At 50.3% G+C, this 12041-nt stretch overlaps 5 protein-coding genes across 5 annotated transcripts; 3 read left to right on the top strand and 2 right to left on the bottom strand.

The window, feature by feature from the left end:
* Positions 1-83: 83 nt before the first annotated feature.
* K444DRAFT_249925 (serine/threonine-protein kinase-like protein plo1) lies at positions 84-4109 on the bottom strand. The gene is made up of 6 exons (XM_024871338.1): positions 4063-4109; positions 3834-3970; positions 3152-3643; positions 2652-3100; positions 976-2605; positions 84-927 (listed from the first exon to the last, which is right to left on the bottom strand). Exons 2-6 carry the CDS (start codon positions 3900-3902, stop codon positions 421-423), a joined length of 3147 nt encoding a protein of 1048 aa, XP_024728916.1. The 5' UTR covers positions 3903-3970; positions 4063-4109; the 3' UTR covers positions 84-420.
* Positions 4110-4370: 261 nt separating this feature from the next.
* K444DRAFT_602703 (uncharacterized protein) lies at positions 4371-5717 on the top strand. Its single transcript, XM_024878738.1, has 2 exons — positions 4371-4617; positions 4669-5717. The coding sequence occupies exons 1-2, from the start codon at positions 4552-4554 to the stop codon at positions 5236-5238; spliced, it is 636 nt and encodes a 211-aa protein (XP_024728917.1). The 5' UTR covers positions 4371-4551; the 3' UTR covers positions 5239-5717.
* K444DRAFT_543936 (uncharacterized protein) lies at positions 5633-6413 on the top strand (the record flags this gene model as incomplete). Its single annotated transcript, XM_024876005.1, has 3 exons — positions 5633-5717; positions 5768-6023; positions 6071-6413. 3 exons carry the CDS (start codon positions 5633-5635, stop codon positions 6411-6413), a joined length of 684 nt encoding a protein of 227 aa, XP_024728918.1.
* Positions 6414-6878: 465 nt separating this feature from the next.
* On the top strand, positions 6879-7807 carry K444DRAFT_621140 (shwachman-Bodian-diamond syndrome protein). The gene is made up of 3 exons (XM_024881834.1): positions 6879-7208; positions 7348-7471; positions 7550-7807. The coding sequence occupies exons 1-3, from the start codon at positions 7045-7047 to the stop codon at positions 7604-7606; spliced, it is 345 nt and encodes a 114-aa protein (XP_024728919.1). The 5' UTR covers positions 6879-7044; the 3' UTR covers positions 7607-7807.
* Positions 7808-8489: 682 nt separating this feature from the next.
* Positions 8490-9030, bottom strand: K444DRAFT_647938 (uncharacterized protein; the record flags this gene model as incomplete). Its single annotated transcript, XM_024885405.1, has 3 exons — positions 8490-8546; positions 8602-8918; positions 8973-9030. 3 exons carry the CDS (start codon positions 9028-9030, stop codon positions 8490-8492), a joined length of 432 nt encoding a protein of 143 aa, XP_024728920.1.
* Between the last annotated feature and the right edge of the window lie 3011 nt (positions 9031-12041).

The following is a 12041-nucleotide window of genomic DNA, read 5'->3' on the forward strand; positions in this document are numbered from 1 at the left end:
CTAGCGTCGTTTTGCGAAATCGCAGAACCATGAGAGCGCAGCTGCTGCAGCATCAACATACGAATATTGACGCTATCCTCCACTTCGGGAAGAGGAACCAGTTCGTCTCTATCAATAGAAAAACGCGCCGGGAATCACTGTTGAGAAAAAACTAGCCTCCAGCGCCGGACGCACAAACGCTATGCATGAATGCGTGAACCTGTTCCGTGCTGAAATACCTGGAACCCATGTACGCCATGAATCGCTCTGAAATATAAAACTGCATCGCATGGTGATGCAAACCCTCCTCGCGACCAGTCTCCGGTGTTGTTCTCGCTGCCCAACAAGGGCTGCATTCTGGTGACTTGTAGTCTGAGGATGCTGTAATATGCTGAGAACGCGCCATCCAAGTGAAGTGATAACTTTCAATGTAGGCATGGCTCATTTCACGTCCGGCACAATCTCATTTGGTTTCCGAGGATTGAACCAAATGACTCTCCGCTCGTCCCCCTTCTTCCCACCAACTGTCGCCCAGACGTGCTTGTAAGGAACCTTGACATTGACCAGCTCTCGACTGCCGTTCCACCTTAAACGTCCTTCAGGCGTCATATCGCTGATGCCTAACCCGCCATTGAGGACCCACTCTTTGACCACTAGTCTAATGAATTCCACTTTCTTCCGGAAGTCATTGGCTGCAGGAATACCCTGGAGCATCGGGTTGATTTCCATCCGCTTGCGAGCAGTGGACTTGGCTGCACGAGAAGGCTTGCTCATGAAATTAAGTAATGTTTGAAGAGGATAAGAGAGACGTTGACGATCGTCTAGTGCCGAAGAAGGAAGTGTGCCTTTGGCAGCGAAGTCTCGAGCAGCCTCTAGAGGAAGATGATAGAAATCGCACCAAGTACCATCAGCCGAGATAATCAACTTAGTGTGATCGGGGAAGTTGAACTAGGTTGTGTTAACATTGCATCAAGATACTAAAGCTGTTGAACATACCTGAAAATGGCCATCGGCGAAGAACCAGCAACCGACATCTCCCCAGCGTTGATAGAAGGTCACAACATTCCCCGCAGCTGCAAACTCCGCCTGGTCTTGAGTACGAGCAAGTGCATCATCGAATGGATAGTCCTGGTCTCTGCCATATGCGGTCATGTAGTTCGCAAACTTCTTCCACAGCATAATCTTCTCTCTTTTCCGATTGTCCCAATCATCACGTCCTCGAGCAAGTCTCAAGATATCCCCCTCGGGTGTTACCTGGACTTTGTAGTTTTGAGGATTGACTTTACCACGGAAGACGCCCTTCTCCCCTCTGTTCTCGTAGAATTCAATGTTTGGCCCTGAGATGGGCACGATTTGGTGGCGGTCGACATATGCTTCATTGGCCCGATTCTGTAGATGTCGCTCTGCATCTCTGACAACCACACAGCATGGAGGCATCAAACCTTTGCTGGGGTCCTCCGAGTCTGCCGCAGTGGCTTTAAAGATGCATCCAACACTGCCATTGCTCAGGATATAACCAAGACCAAATTTATTGGTGTAGTCAACCCATTTAACAACGATGGTCGGGACAGGTGGAGTTTTCTTGTTCTCAACGGCAGTGGTTCTGCTGTTGAGCGCTCGCTCTAATTCAACCTGAAGGCGTCGAAGACCTTCAAGGACGTGGTCTGGCTTTGTGGTAGGCAGCGACTCCAATTTCTCTTGCGGGTTGAATAACGATTCAGAGATTTCCAACGAAATGGTAGGAGCTTCTGCTTCCGATGATTTTCTCTCATTCTCCGCAGAGTTCAACTCCTGGACCAAGTCTACCGCAAGTCGATTCTCAACATCGACTGCATCTTCGGAAGTCTTTGATTCAACCTTTCGAGAAGTGGACTTTGTACTTCGGTTGGGAATACTGGGGCCAGAGCGTACGCTGGACTCGGAGGCTGGCTGGCGAGATTTTGCTGTGCGGTTGGCAGCAGAAACCTGTGGACGTGACCTTTGCTGAGCTGCAAAGCTCTGCGTTGTGGGTCTGGTATGTGATGGTAATGGAAGATTCTCGGCGCGGAAACTGGAAGTCGGCGGCAGAACCCCTTCCATCGCCCCTGAAGAGGAACGTTGGCCGGCAGGTTTCTGGGGCGTTGCTTGCTCTTCAAGCCATTCATGGAATGGTCGGTACACCACATCTTCAGGTAGAGGCACCTTCGGAGTGAGGCCTGCTTTTTCCTCATCCGCAACTTCTCGATACGTGCTGATATAACCGCCGCGAGATATGTGCCACGGACCAACTTCACATTTGATACACAGCTTCTTCAAGTTCCGCAGGTACAAGTTGGTTTTTCCACCTCGGGCCCCGACCGAGAGAAACTGGTTCGGATCCGGATGTTTATCACGAAGCAAAGGTGTCATCTCTTCAGATTGTGGCATCCAGCCACAAGTGAAGAATGGATGCTGTACGATTGTGTCGGGATCGGGTCTCTGTTCTGGGGGCTGCAGGAGTTCTGAGACCAAATCCTTGGTTTCTTGAGAGATGAAATTTTCAGACGTATCCAATTTGGGCCAGTCATATTCTCTTTCCCGAGCTCGGCGATAGATCTCATCTGCTGTTGCAGATTGAAAAGGAGGCTTTCCAGTGAGCATTGCAAAGCTAACTATATTAGCGTAGTGAGTACTAGAGGGATTTGAGAACCTACATAATGATCCCTAAACTCCAAATGTCGACAGCGTGGTCATGTCCACCCTTGTCCTTTGAAAGAATTTCAGGGGCAATGTAGTTAGGGGTACCGCAAAGCGTAGTCCGTCGGCAGTCCTTCCAGTCCTTACCAGTCATCAGGAGGGCAGCAAGTCCAAAGTCACCGACCTTGACGTTCATATTTTTATCCAAGAATATGTTTCCCATCTTGAGATCTCGGTGAATGATGCCTCTAGTGTGCATGTACTTGATAGCTCCGGCTATTTGGACAGTCCAGAATCGTACCTCAGGTTCGGTAATATACTTTCTCTTCTTGACCATATCCATCAACGAACCGTTGGGGCAGAGTTCGAGCACAATATATGTGCATTTCCCGAAGGAAAATGCTCTGTGAAACTCCACAATATTTGCATGTCTCATTTTTGAATGGATTTGCAGCTCGGTTTGAAACTATCAAGAAATCAGCTCCTGCATGTCAAGATAATCACTGATGTGTCTTACCTTTTGTTCCATTTTCTTTTGTGGCATATGACTTTTGACGATCTTCAGTGCATACTTTTGTTTGGTCTCGACCTGCTCTCCTTCGTAGCATATTGCAAATCCCCCTTTGCCAAGCAAACGACCCGACTTGTATGTAGTACCATTTGGTCGGTCAGAACTGGGTGGTTCTTGGACATTTTCGGGAGGTGGTGGAGGATGATCTTTCTCCTTTTGAGGCAACTTTGCGGGAGCAGCCTTTGATTTTGGTGCCGCTTGCTTGGTGCGAATATTCGCATTCGCGTCTCTTGGTGACAGAGCTTCCATGTCAATGCCTTCCGGGAAGATACACTCCCAAGCAACACAATGGCTAGTTCTGTAGAACAGATTCCGAGTGTACTCGTCGTACGTCAGACCTTCGAGTTTGTGGTTTTTGTGGTGGAGGCGGAAGTGGATGCTGAACTCTCTCAGGTCGATCAGAGCGTCCTGCTCGGACCGATTATGACAGCAGTATACCTGTATGGCACGATAATTAGTAAAGAAGACGAGTGTGTGTTCTGGTTCATCGTTGCGTGATAGCTTTCGGGTACAGTCTCGAGGGACTTCGAGAGCTTGACAGAGGATTCGGCCTAGGAGGTCTAATACATCGCCATCAAGGCTACCACACTCATGGAGAAGAAATCTGACGTAGAGCATCTCATCGCACCAGATTCTTGGCTGGCAGAAGAGCTTTTGGCCGTCTTCTTTGAGAAATGGAGCAAAGATCTCCTCCCATTCCGCCAATGTGTGTCTTCGCTTCAACTCCTCGATGAAACCTTGAGGAGTGCAGGGCCTTTTCGAGACCCAATTGGCAGGTGCGTCAGATAGGAGGTCCGCCATCATGGTGCATCGCGGAGTGGATAATTGATATGGATATGAATAATCGGAGAACTTACAATACGTTCGTAGCGAACAGCAGTCTCACAAGTTATGACGTATAGGAGTAGGCGTTGTCGAGAGCCCAGAAGTGAATGTGCAAGGCCAACATCGAAGTTGAATCGGTGAAAATAGTCGGGTGCTGGTTGTCGTTGTCGTCGTCCTCGTCGAGGTTGTCGGATTTAGCATGTCACGGTCACTCTTTCCCGCTTGAGATCGTAAATAAAGTTGGATCCCAGCCGAACTCGTTGGCCTAGCAACCCTTTGCTTGCTGACATAAACTTTCATATCGATAAACTCCAGGCCTGGCTGATGTGACTTCCTATCACCAAAATCTAACGTTATTGTCGCTATGTTTGTGCGAAATTTGACCTGAGAAAGAGATCATGGGTGTGCAAGCTAGTCGCAGCACGATCGTATCACAGTGTTGATGATTCTGCGGCAGATTTGGGGTAATTGAATGGCAACTCCTTTCGACGCATGCACGCAACCTTCACTAGATCATCAGCATGGTCCCTCTTCCTCTGTTCAAGTTTGCTGCTCTCTTCGTGAGGCACGTATCCAAATATGGCGCTGTAAGTACACACACATGGGAATTCAGAGAACTCAAAGCTAATGCAGGTTAGAATTGGATCAAGGTGCAAGCTCATGACCATCCAAAATTTCGAGCAGTCGCGGCAAGATATGGACAAACTATGCATCAGATCAATATGCGAATGGCGGTTACATTACTTCGAGATGCTGCAGCCGAAAAGAGAGCCAGGGAGAAGGCCGAGGCCCCTACCGTGAAGACTGAGGAGCAGATGCGCCATGATGAGGCGATGAAAGAGAAGAATGCAGCAAAGGAGAAGGCAGAGAAAAAGGAAGCTTCGAAAAGCATTTGGAGACGAAGATTCCGGCCTCTACCAGAAAATAAAGCTGTTGATCTCTTCGCTGACGTTATCGGGGACTCCTTCATTCTTCTCATTGCCAGCGGGCTCATTTTATACGAATACATAAGGGCAAAGGGGAAACCGGACGTCAATGCTGAGAAGATAGCAGAGCTGAGCGAGAAGTTGAAGGAGTTGGATCAGCGGGAGATCGAATTGGAAGAGGCCGAGAGGGCACGCCAGAAGAGGGTGGAGACCCTGGAGCAAGCACTCGAGGAGATGCGAAAAGCTAGTGGTAAGAAGAGGTCTTTGCCATGTGCATCATAGGGATTGGCTATGCGCAGGCAGGAAGTCACCCATTCGAGAGGGCGGCCTTGGCTCTGTCCCAGAGACTAGAGATGAGAAGAATTGTTTTCAGTGAGGAGAGTCTCTTTGTAAGATCAGTGGATTTGAACACGGCTCATAAGTCACGAAGTTGCGAATTGCTCAGTTAGAGGGAGGGGGACTTCGCTTCTCGAAAAGAAACTAGCGCTGTAACTCTACTCTAAATCTGTACATTCTACTCTGCAAACAATCTAAACTCAAACACTCAAATTTCCTTGTGGAAGAAGCCTGGCTTTCACAGCCTCCCATTCGAGTGCTGTTCGAAGACTTGATAAGGCAGTCGCCTTCTCTCGACGAGGCTTTCGAGACTTTTGCCAGTCTTCAAATCTGAACAATCATGTTCTGCTCTTCTCTAAGAAAGCGGCCTGAATGGAGCGCTCTTCCAACTACGCTTCTCTCCTCAGAGCAGCCAAAATGGCAAGGTAATTTTCACTCTGGCCGGAGATGAAAATATGCTGATGCGCCTCTTCAGAAAAGACTCTCGAAACGCACGACCTCGCCATTCCCCTCCCAAGGCGTGGCCAGCGGGATCAACTGGAATGCTTCCGCTTGATTTTGCTTTCATCGTCAGACCTTCAGCCTCTCTTCCACCCTCGTGCAACTGCAATGACTCGAATTGACAGACTCTACCATTCGAGCGGTGGCAGACATGTTGGGGTTATTTTTTTGCTGAACGAAAAGACTCCCAAGAGCAATGGAACTATTGACTTTATGAATCTCCAAGCAAGGTAGAATGATGTTTCCAAGAATTAAGGTCACAATCTAACTACAGCAGCTTGTTCCCCAATTTCGAAATGCAAGTTCTGCCACTATCTGGAGTCGACATGCTGCTGAAGACACTCATCGGGTTCCAGCAGCAGCTAGTCTATACTCGAGAAGCAGTAGACCTGGCTGCAAAGTTCAATCCTGCCACTGCTCTTCTGCCATATTGTTCCACGAATCCTCCGATCCCAGAGCATCTCAGAAATATCTTGAGCGACGTCTGCCACAGCATCCCCAGCCTAGCTCAAGCCGCCACAACTCAGGACGGCCAAGAAGGACTTCGACATTGGCTCCCTGAAACCGGAGAGGCTGAGGATATTATCGGATTCTGGGAGCAAGAGTTCGTGGTTGACTAAGTTATCAAAGAGGGAAGGGACAATATTGCAGAGGCGGGGCCAAGGCGATATACTTGCCAATTGCATTGCTACTTCGATTACTTTAACACTGCCTTGGCATGGATCGACTCATTTCTACAAGTTCGATGGCCTTCCATGATGCGTTGTGAAGCTTTGACTCTTCCCCAAGACAAATGACGTAATCTGACTTGTGAACATCTGAGCTTCGCACCCGAAACCAAAAGAAACAAACAGTCGTCAGGTACAGGCAGAAAGAACAAGCATATCCCGTGCAAATTGAGTGAAAAAGGAAGGCAAAAGTCCTCAAACGAAGGCACAATGTTCAAAATGTTCCCCACAGCGGACAAGCAAGGCGGTTTGTCGTGTGAGCCAATCCCTGCCAATGACGTCGGTTAGCTGCCGAGCCTAAGCCCACCAGGAACCCGTCATGTGCAGGGTGGTTCAATGGTAGCACCACCTCTCAGAGCTACAAAACTCCAGCCTCTCCCTTCAACTTCTCCAATTCGCACACAAAAACCAAAAACTGCTTTTTCAATTTTAAGATACCTCAAACAAAAACCAAACCCCTTCAACCCAAATCAAACCAAACAAACCAAACACTACCCCGCACCCCATACTTCATATCGCAATCATGACCAGAGGCGAAGCTCAGCAAACCAAGGTCCACTACAAAGGCAAGGACGAGGACTTCGTCATCTTCGTCGATGATGTAAAGTCTGCAAAGGACTGGAAGACCGACAAGACCATCCCTCTTGCCCAAGTCGTCAGCGCATTCAAGATCTTCGTCACCCACAAGTAAGTTTACCCCGCAATCCTGCAAACGGAGGTCACGCTTGTTTACCCAGGCCACTTCAATCCCAACAAGAAGATGTGTTCCTTGATTGTGACGGCAGATGGAGAGAGAAGAAGAGCTTTGCTAATTGACTTCCATCAGACATGGAGCTCAAGGTCAGATGGACGGCGCCTCGAAGGCTACGCTGGAGAACGAGTTCGGTACCACCAACGACGAGGAGGTCATCAAGCAGATCCTAGAGAAGGGCAGTCTGCAGGAGTCTGAGGTCCGTAGCTTCCTTACCTCCCTCCTTCCGCATCCAATCACCGTGTAAACATTCAATGCTAACTTTGTACCCGCATAGGCCGCCGAGAGACAAGGCAGCAAGAACGACAGCATGGGTTCCCGAGCTGCACACTAGAGGAGTTGGCAGTGACTGCAACGGAGCGTATGAATGGCACGAACGGAGTGATTTGCATGGCACGGATCATGGTTGGCGATAGGTCCAACGGATTTCATGAATCACGATGATGATGGACGGCAGCCAAAGGGAACTTAGGGAACCTTGCTATCAAGTCCTCGCAAAATAAATGCAGTAAAAAGGGACATTTTCCGTCCGTCTCCTGTGCATTTTGGATTTGACTTTCATTTCCCGTAATTTTGATTTGGGGGTGGCTTACCGCTGCTTTGAAACCTGGAGTGTTGCATCGTGATGAACACCGCTTGGGTTCAGGATCGTGACCTCGAGAATAAATTCGAACACATGAGAAATGAGTTCGGCCAGATGGCTGAGATCAAGTGATCAAGAATCCGCTTGGAATAAAGTTGAGGTTGGTGTAAGCTTCCTCTCGGGGAGGATGAGCGAGAGTATCGCGGCGCCTCATTCGAGTTTATCGTCACGACGATTCATGAAACGAGGTAACGGCTTGTGTCATGAGCATCATCGATTGACCTATTAATTGACAGAGACGAGCCAACGCAACAGACGCTCATCTGTCCCCCTATCACCACCCAGACTGTCAAGCGTAGTCTTCTCCTCCACACATCGCAGTGAACCCTCCAAACATTCTTCACTCAAAGTGGAGCGAGAGAAGCGGGAAGGGAGTTGTCATCTCCCAATCCAAAAAGAAATACGCCATCGGTGATGCAGCTCCAAATCATCTCCATTCCATTCACTAATCTATGTACGTTATTGTATGAGTGGTATATATCCCATCCATGACTGCCAAGTGGCTGAAGAAGGAACACCTATTGCAACCCAACGGGCATTACGTCTATCAGCTCATAGAAGTATGGCAAGCCACCTAGACTTTTCCAAGGCGGGCGCGGGAAGGAAGATTCCATGGCTTTGCTACCACAATCTGAGAATTCAGTTAGTGTCTTGTTCATATACCAGCCGATTTTGAGGGGACCAACCTCTCCTTCGCTATAAGCCCAGAAGTACACCCCCATGCCGACCATATAGTAGATGGCCGGGTTTGTTGCTTGATACAGTAAGGCGGAAGCCAATGCCGTCAGAGGCAGAAGCACCAATCTCGCCTCAATACTCCTGTGGAGTGCCGTCCCGGCAATGAATCCCAGCGGCCATTCCCAAGCAAAGAAGAAGATCCCCATCACAAGGTTAATGATTTGGAGGATAGGTAAAGGCTTGACCGCAAAGTCAAGGTTTTTGGTGAGGAAGTCCCAGAAGATCTTCGGCCAGAAGAATCCTTCAACAGCTGCTGCAACTTGATCTGTGCTTCTGTCAGTAAAGTGAATCCAGTTTCTCGGTAAAGAGATATACATACAGAGAGAAGCAGTCAGTATGATGAGGCGAGCCCAGTGGTTCTTGATGAGTTTGCCCATGGTGATCTCTTAGATGTTTCCCTTGCGATGCTGTACCTCTCTCCGTCCAGTCGACCTTCCCCAAAGTCGCTCCGTCCCCAAAGAATTTACAAAGTTTGTGAATCGAACGGACTGGATTAAAGGTCGTACTGGTGAATGGATGAAGCAAAGGACACTTGAGTCTTGGTGAAAGATCCGGGCCTGCGGACAAGGGAACGAAAGTGAGGTGGATGAATGCCGCTGGCCGATGTTGAATGAATGAATGCTATCGACTACGACGAGTGCACAGCGCTGGTAAGGAGGCTCGTATGCACGAAGAGGTGGGGGGAGATAGTCTATATCTCTGGGCACCAGGACACAGGTCACTGGGCAGGAGGGCGTGATCCGCTTTGGCTCTTGTATCAAGCCTGGTCCTGCGGCTCGAACTCGGCTGAGGATGATGGTATGTTTTCGAAGGAACAGACCATGAACTAGTAATCTGATCTACGTTGACAGTTGACATCCGAGCGACGGAAACTTGTTCAGGGAGGAAGAGCAGGGCAGTGTTAGATGAATTGGGACTGCCGGCTATGGGTTACTATGGCACATGTGGAGCGGTTGGGCCAGGCTCCTGGCGGTCTCGTCCGATCCGGTCTTATCTGATATAGCTTAAAGATGATCCAGGAATAGGCTTGTGTGAGATCTTCGAGTTGAGACGTCTTGGGATGGTTTTGACGTTACAAAAAGGTCCTGCTGCGGGTGAGGAGGATCTCCAGGATGATGCGGGACCCAAGTAGTTTAAGGACGACAGGGCAGTGGAGACAGAAGTGACTGGGGGGTGGGAAGGCGAGGCTGGCCGTCCCGCTTTTGACCGCCAAATGCTGGTCAGTGGTGGTTCCATGCTGGACAATGGACATGCAACTCAGATGCCGCCAGAGGGACGAGGTGGCAGAAAGACGGGTCACAGCTCCAGAACGGGCATAAGCAGGCCAGGGCAATTCCCTCAGAGATCCAATCGATCTTGCCATGAAGTGACATTAGCCTATCAGATGCAGCGCGCGTGGTGAGGTTGAAGTGGGCGGCCGTGGTGGTTGGCGGCACCAAGACAGGTGAAGCCTGCAGCGGGGTGCGATTGGCAGCGATTGGCAGCGATTGGAATGGTGGCGGCGCGTACAGACTCCGGACTGCAGTCGGCGGCGACAGGGGGCAGCGACGCTTGTGCGGAGCCGAGTCTGCAGAACAGAACAGCCACGGGCCCGGGGTCTGGGCAGCCACGGCTGCTGATTGATTGAATCAACTCAATTCAATTCAAGTCGCTTCGCTTCAATTCGAATACTGAGTACTCTCAGTGCAGTGCCAGCACGGTCGCTTAATCGGCCCCTTGCATTGTGTTGCGTCGCATTGCGTTCCGTTGCGTCTTTGAGCGCCACTACGGACAGCCATCCTCATCACCCACCTGCTTCCTACACGATCGCCGCCTCTTGCAAACTGCATCAGTTCCATCTGGCAAGATTGCAGTCTCACGTCCATGCCATGCCTCGCACGCATTGATCGAATATTCCATCTAATCCGATTAGATGCAAGGGGCCGCTGCCAGCGCTGCCATCTGATAAAAAGGCGAGGGGGTTGAGACGCGGTCCAAGACACTGGACAGTTTGATCTCGACACTCCCAAACCACGATTGTCGGAGAAGATGAGATAATTCTATGCGCCCATTGCCCCCCCGGCAACCGAACACCCGCTTACCAGATCCTTCCTGATGGCGGCCGTTTCCTCTCGTCTTTTGCTTCAGAACACTGCCACGGGCCACGGCAATGCGACCGTTGTTTTCGATGCTGGGAATCAAAACGTCAAACCGGCCACGACCAGATGGCGTGTAGGAGCCTGCCATCAGATGATTCAGGTTCAGCACGACCACAGAGCCCAAGTCTTGCACCGCCAGTGCCGCGATTAGAAAGAGGAGACTCGAGCCGTGTGTGCAGAGGGCATATTCTCTCATCTCAACCTTCACTGCGTGCTGCGTGCCGCACAATGTGACGGTGAAGTGCGGGCAACACTGAGCTTTTGAACGGATGCGCAACTTCCGTCATCAACCTGCCAACCCGCCAACTTGCCCACTTGCCACAATCACTTATCACAGCATCGATGGCTGATTGTGACGATGTGACATCTGTGCAGCGGTCACGATCGTTCACGGCTACGTTTTTCAAAGTGCGGAGTTGAGCAATCTATTTTCGGGGACTCTGTCAGCCTTGAGCGGCTGCCTGAAGCTCCTCATTGGCGCACGACAAATAGATGTCGACATGTGCAGGAAGCCTCGAGCCCGGGCACCCTGCAGGCGCCGAGCACGGACGACAATGCATAATTCAACCATTGGCACGATTTGTCACGAGTACTTCTCTTTCCAACCGGCTGGCAGTCTTCAACAGAGATATTTTGGGGTCACGCCTAATATATCCTCGCTCTCGGGTTGACCCAATTGACAGGTAGCTGCTGCCACCTCTCTTGAAGAATACCACCTTATGCACAAGGAAGCCCATGTGCAGTGCAGTGGATTCCATGCTCCTTAATTCGGCCATCACTCGCTCTTCTGTCCGTATCGTGGAATCCCCACCATCTGCACATGGAAGCCCATGTGGCATCCAAGGGATTCAATCTTCAACCCGCCCAGCACTCGCTCTCTCTGCACATGGAAGCCCATGCAGGATCCAGTGAATCAATCCTCTTCAACTCTATCAGCACTCGCTCTCCTGTCCGGTCATCTGCTCCATCAAAATCTTATCTTATCGATCTTGAAGCCTGGGCGCTTCGCGACGCAGGTCTCACTTCAGCAAGCGCTCGAGAAATAAATTGGATGGCTCTTCTGAAAGGACTCCCCCAGATAAACGAGCTTCCAGGATTCCTGGCGGCTCATGAGGGATGCATCGAGGCCACGGATCGGTCCTCGAAGTTGGTGTCTCTGGCCCAAGATCTTGGGACCGTTGACGGCCCTTCTGCAAGGCACACCAGCACTTCTGGAACGCTGCCAGGGCTGACAGCCGGTGATCAGGGGG

Source organism: Hyaloscypha bicolor (assembly GCF_002865645.1).
Source record: "Hyaloscypha bicolor E unplaced genomic scaffold K444scaffold_182, whole genome shotgun sequence".
NCBI lineage: Eukaryota > Fungi > Ascomycota > Leotiomycetes > Helotiales > Hyaloscyphaceae > Hyaloscypha > Hyaloscypha bicolor.

Coding starts and splice junctions, on each gene's coding strand:
- K444DRAFT_602703 (XM_024878738.1), top strand. CDS start 4,552: ATGGTCCCTCTTCCTCTGTTCAAGTTTGCTGCTCTCTTCGTGAGGCAC. Junction 4,618..4,668: donor ACGTATCCAAATATGGCGCT/GTAAGTACACAC, acceptor AATGCAGGTTAG/AATTGGATCAAGGTGCAAGC.
- K444DRAFT_621140 (XM_024881834.1), top strand. CDS start 7,045: ATGACCAGAGGCGAAGCTCAGCAAACCAAGGTCCACTACAAAGGCAAG. Junction 7,209..7,347: donor AAGATCTTCGTCACCCACAA/GTAAGTTTACCC, acceptor GACTTCCATCAG/ACATGGAGCTCAAGGTCAGA. Junction 7,472..7,549: donor GCAGTCTGCAGGAGTCTGAG/GTCCGTAGCTTC, acceptor GTACCCGCATAG/GCCGCCGAGAGACAAGGCAG.
- K444DRAFT_249925 (XM_024871338.1), bottom strand. CDS start 3,902: ATGGGAGGAGATCTTTGCTCCATTTCTCAAAGAAGACGGCCAAAAGCT. Junction 2,606..2,651: donor TGGAGTTTAGGGATCATTAT/GTAGGTTCTCAA, acceptor TAATATAGTTAG/CTTTGCAATGCTCACTGGAA. Junction 928..975: donor TCGCCGATGGCCATTTTCAG/GTATGTTCAACA, acceptor AACACAACCTAG/TTCAACTTCCCCGATCACAC.